Source organism: Grampus griseus, assembly GCF_964374135.1.
Source record: "Grampus griseus genome assembly, chromosome: 20".
NCBI lineage: Eukaryota > Metazoa > Chordata > Mammalia > Artiodactyla > Delphinidae > Grampus > Grampus griseus.
This window is the reverse complement of record NC_139014.1, coordinates 43,632,848-43,646,955: the sequence shown is the minus strand read 5'-3', so window position 1 is coordinate 43,646,955 and position 14,108 is coordinate 43,632,848. Positions and strand designations below refer to the sequence as shown.

Sequence of the window (14,108 nt, the reverse complement as noted above, 5' to 3'; positions counted from 1 at the left end):
AGGGAATCATTTGCCATTTTAAGAAAGATTTCATATCTTGAATACAGGGGGCAACACATCGAAATGTTGACCAGGCTTGGTCCCTACAGGAATTGCAATAACTCAACACTTGGGGAAATTCAAACACACTTTCATTCCTTGGGACCACTGACAACATTAACCAAAGTGTTAAGTGAATAAGTAATTGGTCTTGACCTGAACCACTCATTGACTAATTGTTTCTCCACACCCTAATATTAACTGGCATTTGCTAAATTAGCAGACCCAGCTGGAGAGACTGGGAGGACTCATTCAAGCTGACAGTCCCTAGGAAAGTGAGATGTATATAAAAGGCAGTTCCACTGAGCAGAGGGACATCAGGGCTCCAGCCAGAAGCCCTGGGTTGAAATTTCGGTTCCATCATGTTCTCATCCTAGAATTAGTCTGAGCCTCAGTTAAGTGTTTAAAATTGGGGTAACCGTAGCTGCAAAGGTCCCAGGTTTAGCATGGCCGCCACGCCGGACAAGGCAGGTAAAGCCCTTAGAACGTGTTCAGTGCTATCCATATGTAAGATGGGATCTCAGTTTTGCAGATGGTTAATATACAAGCAACGAGTCCTGAAGAACGCAGAAATTTCCTGGCTTGAGTGATCAGAATGACTGTTCCCCCTGTTCAGATTTGCTGCCCAATTAATTAACTCTCCCCTGCTCGCCACACACCCAGGAAAGCCAAGGAGTCCATGTGCAGCGAACCAAGGCAATTAGGTAGATAATTCAGGCAAAAAGCATTCCTTTGTTTCCTATATCCAGATATTGCAGCAAAGTGGCTCTGGGGGAGGGGGAGATTGGGGGATTGGGATGAGCAGGACAAAGAACCAGATTCTTCAGGGTCTTAAATTAGACCTCTGTAGTGGGCACGGGGCGCGGGGCTGCCCTTGGCTGGGAACCAGCCTCACTCCTCACTGGCCCGTCTCTGTCTCTCACCCCCAGATGCTCTTTCCCTGGGAAGGTCTCTCTCTGATCCCATCTCCCTATCTCTCACCTTCTGAATCTCATTCTTTCTCTGAGTTTCTCTGTGTCCCATTTTCTCTCTGGCTCTGTCTGCCTGTCTATCTGTGACCCTCTGTCTCCCCGCCCCCCGACTCTTTCTCATTGTCTGTTATCCTTCTCTACTCTGTCGTCTCTGCACCTCTCCCTCGGCCTCTCTCTGGCTCTGAGTCTCTGACACCCTTCCCATCTGTTTGGCTCCCTTTCTGTCACTCTCTTCCCTCCCTTTGTTTCCTTTCCCTCTCCTTCTGTCTCCACCTCTGTCCCTCTGTCGCTCCCTTTCTCTCGTTGTCACTGTCTGTCCCTCTCTCTCCCCCCACTTCCGCCCCCAAAGGGGTCTCTGTCCCTTTCTTTGACCCTGAGAGCGGCAGCCACTCTCTCACAAAATCTGCTTCCCATTTCCTCAATGAGCAATTTTCTTTCCTACGGTGAGAAAGTAGCTCAGGCCTTAACCCATTTCCTCCGGCGTCTCCAAATTAATTAGGTGAGATTGGGATCGCACATTTCAGAATTAGAATAATACCTATCCAGCACCCTGGAGAGAAGGGGATGGAAGGTGGAGAGGAATGGGGGTGAGAAGGGGAGGTCACGGAGCTGAAGAGCTGAGGGAAGGGTGTGTGAGCTGAAAGAGGGGGACCCAGCACCATCTGGGAACGAGGCCCACCTTTCTGGCTGCCGGAGGGCACTGGGAAAAGGGGGCTCTCGGAGGACGGTGCTCAGGCGGTCAGGATCACATCCCTGGCTACTGTCCTCCTCGTTGGGACCACACAGGGCAGGGTCCCTGCCCCCAGCTAGCCTGACTCTTCAGCACATCCATCCCGTTTGGCTGTGCAGCCCAGCTCAGCCCTGCCAACAGGGCACTTGGAGAGGGTACCACGCAAGTTATTACCTTTAGGAGGAGACAGCTTGGCTGTAACCCAGTTAAAACTCATTCACCAGCAGCAAGCCAGAGGCAAGCAGAGATGCTCTGGGGAGCCTGATGGTCTCCAAAGAGGTGTCTTCCCCCTTACATCTCATCTCTCAGGGCCTGCAGCCTGCAGGGCTTCTCAGGAGATGGGCCCTGAGAGTCCCCTTCTCCCAGCCCCCCCCCCCCCCCGCCCCGGGAGTGCTGATCTCAGTTTGAAAATCTCTTCTCTGCTGGGTCCTCCTTGGCCAATAAGCCTGGAGCGAATCTGCTGTGGGTTTGCCATTTACACTGTCCATATGGACAAAAGGGACGAAAGCCCTGCAAGGATGGAAATCTTCACTCCTTTCTCTCTTGGTTTTTTTCTTTCTTTTAAATTAATTTTTATTGAAGTATAGTTGATTTACAATGTTGTGTTAGTTTCTTCTGTACGGCAAAGTGAATCAGCTATACGTGTACATATATCCCCTCTTCTCCTTCCCATTTAGGTCACCACAGAGCATAAGAGTTCCCTGTGCTATACAGAGGTTCTCATTAGTTATCTCATTTCACTCATAGCATCAGTAGTGTATATGTGTCAATCCCGGTCTCCCAATTCCTCCCACCACCACTTCCCCCTTGGTATCCATACGTTTGATCTCCACGTCTGTGTCTCTATTTCTGCTCTGCAAATAAGATCATCTATACCATTTTTCTAGATTCCACATATATGTGTTAATATATGATATTTGCTTTTCTCTTTCTGACTTAACTTCACTGTGTATGGCAGTCTCTAGGTCCATCCGCATCCCTACAAATGATCCAATTTCATTCCTTTCTATGGCTGAGTAATATTCCATTGTATATATGTACCACATCTTCTTTATCCATTCCTCTGTTGATGGACATTTAGGTTGCTTCCATGTCCTGGCTATTGGAAATAGTCCTGCAGTGAACATTGGGGTGCATGTGTCTTTCTGAATTATATTTTTCTCAGGGTATATGCTCAGGAGTGGGATTGCTGGATCATATGGTAGTTCTATTTTTAGTTTTTTAAGGAACCTCCATACTGTTCTCCATAGTGGCTGCACCAATTTACATTCCCACCAACAGTGCAAGAGGGTTCCCTTTTCTCCACGCCCTCTCCAGCATTTATCGTTTGTGGATTTTTTGATCCTGGCCATTCTGACCAGTGTGAGGTCATACCTCACTGTAGTTTTGAATTGCATTTCTCTAATAATTAGTGACGTTGAGCATCTTTTCACGTGTTTGTTGGCCATCCTTTATCTCTTTGAATAATGGCTGAGCAATGTGCCAAGACCCGGGGATACACTGATGGCCCAGACACCCAAGATCCCCTGACTTCAAATGTTCATCTCAGGGTCTCCAGCCCTAGTTGTGCCAGAGCCCAGCCTAGTGTCCGACCTTGGTACACATCTCTGGAACTAGGTTGCACTGAGCATTAATCAAAGACCCCCTTCACGTAGTGCTGTGTAGACGCAGATCTGAGTTTCTCAGCCTCGCCACTGTCGGCGTTTTGGGTGGGATAATTCTTTGCTGTAGGGGGCTGTCCTGTGCATTGTAGGATGTCTAGCAGCACTCCTGGCCTCTACCCACCAGTTTGCCAATAGCACTTCCTCCCCAGTTGTGTGACAACCAAAAATGTCTCCAGCCATTGCCAACTGTCCCCTGAGGGGCAAAATCATTGTCGTTGATGTAGATTTAGTACTGACCTTCCAAAAGTATGGTCTTAACCACATGACTCCGTTTTCTTTCGTAGGTACCTGAGAGGTCTTTGTAAGAACGTGAGAGGCAAGAAAAAGAATATAAGCTTTCTTTTTGTAATAGCAGCTTTATCGGGCTGTGATTCACCTCCCATAAAATTCATCCTTACATTTTAAATCGTCCAATTCAGTGATTTTTATACATTCACAGAGTTGTCCAACTATCACCGCTAGCTGGTTTTAGAACATTTTCATCATCCCCAAGAGAAAACCTGTACCTATTAGCAATCCTTCTTCATTTGCCCCTCCCTCAGCCCTTGGTAACCACCAGTCTACTTTCTGTTGCTGTGGATCTGCCTAATCTGCATATTTTATATACACAGAATCATAACATGTGGTCTTTCATGACTGGATTCTTTCACTTAGCACGTTTTCAAGGTCCGTTCATGTTGTAGCACATATCAGAACATCATTGCTCTTTTAAGGTTAAATAATAACACATTGTGTGAATACGCTACATTTTGTTGATCCATTCTTCAGTTGATGGACATTTGGGTTACTTCCATGGAGAATTCCCTGGCAGTCCAGTGGTTAGGACTCAGCACTCTCACTGCTCGGGCTCCGGGTTCAACCCGTGGTCGGCGACCTAGGATCCTGCAAGCCATGCAGTGTGCGCAAAAAATAAAATAAAAAATAGAAATAAAACATTTCATTGATGTATTATAATAAGTAAAATAAAATATGCACAAACCAACTTGAATGGGCCTCTGTAAAAAAAAGATAGTGCTGCTATGAACTTTCATATACAAGTTTTGTGTAGGCATATGTTTTCATTTCTGTTGGGCATATACCTAGGAGTATTTTAATTGCTAGGCCATATGATAACTCTGTTTAGTATTTTGAGGAACTGCCAGACTGTTTACCAAAGGGTCTGCACCGTTTCACCTTCCCACCAGTAGTTTATAAAGGCTCCAGTTTCTCCACGTCCTTGCCAACATTTGGTATTTTCTTTTTGGTTATAGCTATCCTGGTGGATGTAAAGGGTTATCTCATTGTGTTTTCGTTTTGTATTTTCCTGATGACTAATGATGTTGAGCTACTTTTCATGTGTACCTTTTCTGGAGAAATGTCTGATTATATTTTGTCCGTTTTAAAATTGGATTGTTTGGTTTTTATTGTTGAATTTTAAGAGTTCTTTATATATTCTGGATGCAAATCTCTTAGCAGAAATATGATTTGCAAATATTTTCTCCCATTCTGTGGGTGTCTTTCATTTTCTTCAAGCTGCTCTGATGCAGAAACGTTTTTAGTCTTGATGAAGCCTAGTTTACCTGTTTTTTTCTTTCTTTCCTTGTGCTTTTGGCGTCATATCTAAGAAACCATTGCCAAATCCGAGGTCACAAAGATTTACTTCTCAATTTTTTTCTAAGAGTTTGTAGTTTTAGCTCTAAATATTTAGGTCTATGATCCATTTTGAGAATCCAGCTTATTCTTTTGCATGTGGATATCCATTTGTTGAAGGAACTTCTTTCCCCATGATCACGACACCCTTGTTAAAAATCAGTTGAACGTAGACGTATGGGTTTATTTTTGGACTCTTCAATTTGATTCCATTGGTCTGTATTTCTGTTATAACTTTTTTTTTTAATTTTTATTTATTTTTATTTTTGGCTGCGTTGGGTCTTTGTTGTGGTGCACGGGCTTCTCACTGCGGTGGATTCTCTTGTTGCGGAGCATGGGCTCCAGGCGCGTGGGCTTCAGTAGTTGTGGCTTGCGTGCTCTAGAGCGCAGGCTCAGTAGTTGTGGCGCACGGGCTTCGTTGTTCTGCGGCATGTGGGATCTTCCCGAACCAGGGCTCGAACCCGTGTACCCTGCGTCAGCAGGCGGATTCTTACCCACTGTGCCACCAGGGGAGCCCTCTGTTATAACTTTTAAGTCACTGTTTCCTTACCATAGAAAGATGGTAGGAAAGTGCCTTTGATAAACAGAAGGGTGAAGGAATCAAGGTAACGTGCGTGGATGTGTGGTTAAAAAGTATATAAAATATTGATCACGTTTTGGAATTAAAAGGGATCTTAGAGGTCATGTTAGTTTAAACCCTTTGTTTTGCTGATGGGGGATAAAAAGATTAAATTTCGACTTCAGAGGTTAACAAATCTGCCCAAAGATTTACGACTCATCTTTGGCAGAGCTGGGCAGAGCTGGGCAGAGCTGGGATTAGAACCCAAATCTCTTGATTTGGTAGGGCAATGTTTTTTCTTATTCCAGGCCCCAGGTCTGCCTGGACTTCCTTTACCAAACTAGTGAGGTTCTGTCTTCCCCTCCCTCACTTCTTGGTCCACAGAAGTGAATGGGGTGGTGGCGTGTGTCTGCTTTTTCCCTTAGAGCCTGAGAAAAAAGAAAGCCAGTGCGAGGAAAGCATTTGGAAAATCTGAAATTGCTATATAAATGCCACTAAATGATAAGATTACCAGTTTGATGGTCCTCTCCCAGGAAGGTTCAGCATGTCAGGGGCGGCATAATGAAAGGAAACTCTCCACTCCCAGACACGTTTTAAACTGCTGCGGTTGGTGGTTACTTTTCGACAGAGGCAGGGTGTGGGGAGCTGGAATTCCAGGGGACTGAAGCCTCAAAGTGGGCTGGGTGTAGCCAGGTCTCAGGTGGGCCGGGCTGGCCGGGAGAGGCCTGGGGCGTGGTGCCTCGCCCACCCCTCAGGGACCCAGGTAGATGGAAGAGTTCCTCCTGGCTCGTGCACTCAGAATGGGGCGCCTGGCCCTGAAATGACAATGTCCGATGGTGGTCGCTTGTGGCTCCTCAGAACATACCTGCATGTCTGTTTCCCACTGACAGTGGTATCACCTGTCCCACCAGAGGGAGTCCTGTTCCAAACCACGTCGGGGAGCGATTTCCCCTAAATGCTGAGCCCCTAGAGGGTAGGAATTGTGTTCTCTTTACCTCTGTCTCTGCTGTGACTAATGCATGCTGAGTCCTCAGTAAACATATGTTTGGCTGTTGAAGAGAGGCGTTGGGTGAATAGAAGCTGCTCTCGGGGTACATGGGTCCCTTGCAGAGGGCATGGACCTCTCCAGCTACAGCAGCATCTCTGTGCATCTCTCTTTCCCTCCTGTGTCTCTGATTGCTTCTTCCTCTAAGCTTCAGCTGCATTCACTGTCTGCACTGTCCGTGTGTTCTGATATTTATCATTTTATCTGTATGTCGTGTCTTTGCAGCTAAATCACACCTTTCTTTGACAAGGGGAGCTCTGTTTTGTACTTATTTGGGTCACCCGTGTAGAGTACATGCTCCTTGGTGTGTGTCTTTCCATGGGGAAGTTGGTCCCCCTGATATTAGTCACCTGCCGCTGAACTTGAGGCCAGTGGTGGCTGCCCTTCACTGAAGTGGCATTCCACGGGCCAGTTGCTGTCGTATCTGCATGGCATACGGGCTTATTTGGGGAGCCAGCATTTTGAAAGGGCTCAGAGTTGATTGGTGGGAAATGAATGAAAGAAGGAAACCTTAATCACAGCCTTTTAGTGCCTGTACCCCCAGGCATGGCAGCCTCTCTCCTGTATCCCCACTGAGACCAGCACCAGATGATGCTGTGACTGTAACTGAATACTGGGTCTCCGTCCATCAAAGGGCCGATGATAGTAGCCCAGCTTCCTTTGTGGTTGCACTCACCAGCTCGGTGGATCTCACTGTGTGGTCTCCTCCTCTTTCAGGGCTCTGGCCGACATCTTAAGACAACAGGGACCAATCCCCATAGCACACTGTGAAAGAGAAACTATCTCGGCTATCGATAGCTCTCCCAAAGAGAACACGCCGGTCAGATCATCCTCGAAAAACCACTACACTCCCGTGCGCACGGCCAAGCAGACTCCAGGTAAGTGAGAGCTGATCACCTTGCATCTTTGCTGAGGCTGGTGAGAAGTTTCGGTGGTGTTTCTGCTTCAGCTGGGCAGGAGCCGGTCCTGGAGCCCTGGGCAGGTGGCTTGTGGAAGAGTCTGGGGACTGTTCCCCTGCGGAGAGAGTGGCGTGGGAGACTGTCGCCGGTGAGTGTCCAGGCTGGAGCAGAGCTGTTGGTTTAGGGCGTCTGTGATTTAGTGAATGTCTGCGTAATCCTCTTCCCTGAAAGGAGCTTGCAGTAGCCTTGGTGGTGGAGTATGGTCACCTTCTTGCTCACATGGTGGGAAGGTAGATATCTGACAAGAAGTGGCTGCACTCAGACGTAGAGACGGATGAACTGTCAGAATCTCAAAGGGACTTCCCTTTGAGAAGGATTATGTCTGTGTTGTAGGGTTACTCTCTTCTGTGCTCGGTGGATTCTCTGGATATATGATGAGTTGCCATGTGATAGTAATATACCTTTTGCTCTTTTATTTGGTCTTTACTGTAACCCATATGGAACAATAAGCAAAGCAAGGAAATAATGATAAATAAGATAACCTCAGATTTATTGGGATCTTGTGCTGTACCAAGGGTTATGCTGAACATTTTACGTGTATTGTCTTACTTATTTTTCACAGCAATCTTAGAAGTGCTTGTATTATCTTCTTTTTATGTGTGGAACAGAAAGGCTCAGTAATTTTCCCAGGCACATACGGTTGGTAAGAAAGCAAGCCGGCAGTCAAACTGAGGCATGTAGGTAACAATGGTCAAGTCTAGAAACCCTAGTGTCCTAATCCAGTTTGGGACATGAATCCAAAGTATCTGGGTGGATGGTCTCCTTATAAGTGCAGGTGGGGAGCTCATCTCTTACTGTGAGCATTACCAGTCTACTACTGACTCCAGTCTCAGACACAGCTTCTGCTTTGATACTTGGATTTGAAATCTTCACATCTGTCACCCTATAGCTTTTCAAAGGATGGGCTATATGGTCTGAACTAAACCTGCAATAAAGATATGCAGCCACTAGGTGGCAATAGAAGTGTCCCAAATTCAAACTAGCAGATGTGCTGTTGAAACCAAATTGGTTTTCCATTCATTCTTTAATTTTCTTAAATTTATTAAATCAGAAATCACATACTTGCCTTTAAGGTAATAAGAGTTAAGTCATTTGAGACTCTGATAAAAGTTAAGGACATTCGCCTCCCCCAAATATATACATATGAATATATATATCCATCCAACATTTTGCATAGGATTTAAGGGGATTCATAGACCCTTTCTGAAGTTAAAAATCCCTGACTTAAAAGTAAGGATGAGAGATCCACCTTTTCAAAAAGTCTAAGATGCATTTTTAGCCTGAATATCATAGATGTTGAAAATGTAAGCAATAGAAGAAGTGGGCAAAAACCCTGACACCAGTAGTTGTCTCCCTCGCTGCATAGTAGAATCACCTGGGGAAGCTCTTAAAAATGCTGATGATGCTGGTGCCTGGGCCTCACAAATTAACCAGAATTTCTAGGGATGCTGCTGGCAGCAGTATTTTTAAAAATCACTTGAAAGTGATTCTAACATGCAAGACAGAATAAAGAACCACTCGTCCAGATGGATTCCTTTATTTAATGAAGGAAGACACTGAAAGGTTTTGCCAGTAGTTCTCAAACTCGGCTGCACATTGGAATCACCTGGGGAGCTTTAAAAATTAAGGGTACCTGGGCCCCACCCCCAGAGATCATAGTTTAATTGATGTGGGGGCATGGCCTGAGCAGGAGGTGATTTTAATATGGAGCAGAGTTTGGGAATCACTGGGCTGTGGAAATTGCAGAAAGGTGCCATTCTAACTAATGTTTTGAAGTCAGGCTCCTCCAGAACGTTGTCTGTGATTCTGGAACTTCAGGTCACTCTGGTACCCAAAGTACCCCTGGGAGCTTACCTTCATCTCTCTCTATTCCAATTTTCTCTGTCTTATTCACAAACCAGCTAGTTCCCAGCCACTGAGTCCAGACTGATTAAGTGGATGGTCTAGATTTGCCCTTAAATGCCTTTCACAGGGAGGGAAGATTTGTCATTTCTTCTGGTTCCTATATACATCCTCTCCTCTGTTAATCTGAGAAGAGAAGCTTAAAGTTAAATGATTCACTCCTATGTTTTGAGAAATCCCTCCTATGTATTTCTCAAATTGGAACTCTTTACTTGGCTTTTAGAGATGGGAATTGTTCCCTGGCCCAGAAAGCATTCTCAGTGGTGATGCTTATATTTAAAAGCAATTTCATAACTATCTGCAACATCTACAGCTTGTAATGGACACAGCTGCTTTTCCGAATAGCTGATCCTTCGCCACAGAAGACTGCATTTGGAGCAGAAGTCTAAACAGAACTTTGTATAGGTGTTCAAAGTGGTGATTTACTGTGATTTTTGCCACTGGTCAAATCCACAGATCACTGATCATAGGAGAATGGTGGCAAGAGTCTTGTAGAGGGATCTTGAGGACAGAAATCCCAGGAGGCATCATAGCATACGAGTAGTTTTGCTACTCAAAATACTGTCCAAGGACCAGCCACATCAGCCGTTCGTGAGAAATGCAGAATCTCAGGCTCCATCTCACCCGATGAAGGAGAACCTGCATTGTCATGAGATCACATAGCAAGTAAAATTTGAGAAGCCCTGGAAAAACATGGGCTCTGACATTTGCGTCTCAGTGTGTCTTCTGAGCCCGTCACATTGCTATGTATGTGACCTGGACAAGTTTCTTTGTCTAAGTTTCCTCATCTGCCCTTGAGACTAAAAGTACCTGCTGTGTGGAGTTGTTTAATAAGTTAAACCAAGGAGAGCACTTAAAATAGGTCCTTACTGTACCGAACCTCAATTTTAGCCATGGCCGGGCTATGGAGTTTTGCCCCACTCACGGCAAGCAAATCAAATTAATGAGAGAAATAAAGGCACTGGTATCCTTAGACCAGGCAGGGTCCATGAGGTCGTGTCTGGGATGAAAGCCCCCGGCCCCAAGCCTTCTGTGCTTGGCCCCTGCCTGCGGCACATCCTCTGAGGATGGAAGGGCTTGTAGGGCTTTACGGAGCTCTTGCAAGTCAAAAGCATACCAAACCGAAACCAACCAACCAAACAAAAATATATATTTTTTGTTTGGTTTAGGGAATGGAGTGAGGGTCCTGTCTTAATAAAAACAATGGTACCATGAGTATGGGGTACCCACTATGTGCTGGGTAGTCTGTTAGGTACTTTATTTACAATACACAACGGATCCTGTAGCGTTTCTTAGGTATAGGGTCTCCCGTTTCCACATTAGCAGAAAATTCCTCTTTCCTTCTATAAGAGCCCTTGACCCTAACCTAACTCTTTCAGAAATCCCTTTCCAACTTTAAAAGGAGCTTCAATACTGGACATTTACTTTGGACCCAGAAAATCCGTGAAGCCCATTTCCATCTCCCACCCCACAAATCTGGCTGCCTCTAGACCCTCACTACTCAAAGTGTGGTCTATGGACCAGTAGTGACTGCATGCCATGAGAGCTGGTTAGAAATGCAGACGCTTGGGCCCTTCCCCAGACCTGTTGATTCAGAATCTGCCTTTTAACAAGATCTTTAGGTGATCTGTACACACATTAAAGTTGAAGAAGATCCCTTTAGCACAGCGAGCATCAGCCCTGACTGTGCATTGGAATGATGTAGGATATTCTGAGAATACGAATGCTAACGTCCCAAAGATTCTTGGGACATTAATACTAATGTCCCAAAGATTCTGATTTAATTGGTCTGGGCTAGAACCTAGGCATTAGCATTTTTCAAAAACTTCCCACACGGTTCCATTGTTCAGCAAACTGAGAACCAGAGCTAGAGGGAGATGATCAAATAAGGCAAACATCCTCGGGGACTGTGGAGTTTGAGTTCACATCAAGACTCGAGTTCACATCAAGATAGAGGTTGGCTGGTCCTTCTTACTGGGCTGCAGGGTTAAGTCCTCTCCATGGCAGGTGGGCAGGATGGAGCAGAGGGCCTGGGCTCATCTGAGAGAGGGATGGGGTCAGTCTGCAACTATGAATGGGGACACCTGGGCAGCAGCAGGCGCAAGCAGACATATGGTTGGCCCCCCATCCACGGATTCAACCACCCTGGATCCTTTACTATGTTTACCGTCTGCAGTTGGTTGAATCCTCGGATGTGGAATCTGCAGATACAGAGGGCTAACTGTAAGACTTGCGCATCTGTGGAATTTGGTATCCGTGGCAGTTCTAGAACCAATCTGGTGGATACCAAGTGCCGACTATCAGAATTGATTAGCAGGCCAAGCAGAGCCAGGCATCAGGAAACGTATCACGTCTGCAGTTGCAGGTCCCCTGAGCCCAGGATCTCAGAGGCTCGCGGTGGGCTTCATAGATGGGAAGGAGTGGGGACCTTGCGTGTCCACCTGGCCTGACTCACTCCTAAAGAGCCTATCTTGGGGCAGCTGGGGGGAGAGTGGTGTACCCATCCCTTGCTGTAGCAGTGACTTCGTGTATTAAGTTTCCAGAGCCTTGATATCCAACTTCCCATGATCAAGAGTGGCGTCTGCTGGAGGAAGTAAGTACTTATGCCCCAGCTACACACCACTGTGAGTTGTGTATCCGGGCCGTCAGTCATCTGCCCGCTGTCAAAGCCGCGTGCGTTAACAGCAGACCGAGGGAGCCGAGGGGCACGATTCCAAGCTTCGCGGAGACCAAGAATGAAGGCTGGACAGTTGACGGAGGGGCTCTCAGTCACAGCGCTGCGCGGCCCGGCCCCTTGCTGCTCTGTTGAGCTCAGCTCCTATTACCTTCTGCCTTTCTCTCTGGGATCCAGACGCCAGACCCTCCTCACGCTGCGCGTGTTCTCGCCTCGGGGTATTTCCCCCCCTGTTTTGTGGCCGGAAACTTTCCAGCACCAGATATTTGTGCTGTGAAAGTTGATGCTCAGGTGGTACCACCTTTCCTAACCTCCTCATCTGTTCCTGTCCCCTGCTTTATTTTCTTCCGAGCCCCTACGCCGTCTAACATCATATATTGGTACGTTCACTGGTTTATTGTCTCTGTCCCTACCGGAATGTAGGCTCCACGTAGGCAAGGGTTTTGTCTTTATATTCGCTGTGGCATCTCAGATCCAAGAACATTGCCTGGAAGATCAGCGTTATTGCTCAGTGACTATTTGCAGGGAATGACAAGATGGCCCTTCACTTGGATGGATGTAGGAGCCAGCCTGTAGGTGTCCGTTACCTACCTGAGTGCTACAGAGCTCTCATCAAGGTTGTGTGCCCCTCTGCTGCCCTGTCTGCAAAATTAGCAAGGAGTTGGTCACGTTGACAGCCTCGTGGGCTGGTCATCCAGTGGAGAGCTGAGCTGGGAGGCCCTGGTTTCCAGTGCCCATGCTTCTCCCCAAGCCCCGTGGCTTCTCTCCTCCCATCTGGGGCCAATCCAGGACTCCAAGGCTCAGTGTGGCCAGAGGCTGGGAGCTTTGCTTCCCTGGCTGGGCTCAAGAGAGGCTGACACCCGGGGGCCCTGCCCATTCTGTTCACTCTGCCAAGAAAGTCTTCTTTACAGAGGTCTTAGAAGCACAGGTAGCTCTGAGTTCATCTTCCCAGGAACAGGTTTAAGGCTGCAGGTAAAGCCCGACAGCCTGGACCATGCACCTGAACTCTGGGAAACTTCTGGTCAACCTCAGCCCCTAATGGGCAATGGGACTTTTCTTTGCTCAGTCATCCCCAGGGGAACAGGACTGTCTTATCCTAGAAGAGGCTGAGCTGATTGCCCCATGAGACTTCAGAGCTCTAAGGGGATGGTGAGATCAGCTGACCGAGCCTGCCCTTGGCCTCGGAGGAAGCTGAAGCACATGGAGGTCACCCAGGTGGGAGGTGGTCGGGCCAGGCCTCCACACCCGGGCTCCAGTGTTGGAGATGGAATGTGGTGTGTGCAGCTCAACAGACCTGGGTGTGACTCTTGGCTCTGGGACATGAGAATAGCTAGCACCTTCCTCACGGGGCCATTGAGAAAGTTGGATGGAAGGGCCCCCGTGTTTTAAGTCTCGGCCCCAGCTTGGCTCTGAGCCCGGGCTCGGTAGCTGTCTTCGTCTCCATCATCACCATGACCATCCTCTCTGTCCTCAGCTGCCTCTTTTCCATCTCCCTTGGCCATCCTCCGTCACTCTTCCCCAAACTGTACCTGTTGTTTGGACACTGTCCCCGTGGACTGCTGTTGGCCTTTTCCAAGTGGAGTCTCCTTATTCTCTGCCCAGATGTTACATCACCTCCCTTCCCTCTACCCCATGCCCTGTTCCTGCAGCCATTGGTCCCAGCAGATCTCTGCCCGGGGATGATGTAGGGTGGATGGAAGGCTGACCACAGCAACCATGTGGGGCAGTCGCTATTACTATCGCCTCCTTGCAGGGTCCAGAAAACCCAGGAAGTTCACTGAGTCAAGGCTGGTAGGCGAGAAGAGCCATCACTAATGCCTGATAACAGAGTAACACTGATTGGTGCTTATAATATAGTTAACATGAAGTACCATTGTATGTGTGTTACCGACATTGTATGTGTGTTACCGACATTGCATCGTTGGATCAGCACAGC

The 14,108-nt window shown here is 47.2% G+C and overlaps 1 protein-coding gene across 4 annotated transcripts in view; it reads left to right on the top strand.

Annotated features, from left to right (window-relative positions):
- The window catches only part of SHISA6 (shisa family member 6), a gene marked incomplete at both ends in the record, with an annotated part of 242,819 nt that overhangs the window by 15,438 nt on the left and 213,273 nt on the right, over positions 1-14,108 (top strand). For all 4 annotated transcript variants that reach the window (XM_082680012.1, XM_082680011.1, XM_082680010.1 and 1 more), the window contains one exon: positions 7,355-7,515. In XM_082680012.1, the coding sequence (XP_082536138.1) occupies positions 7,355-7,515 (161 nt within the window). The remainder of the gene's footprint in view (positions 1-7,354; positions 7,516-14,108) is intronic.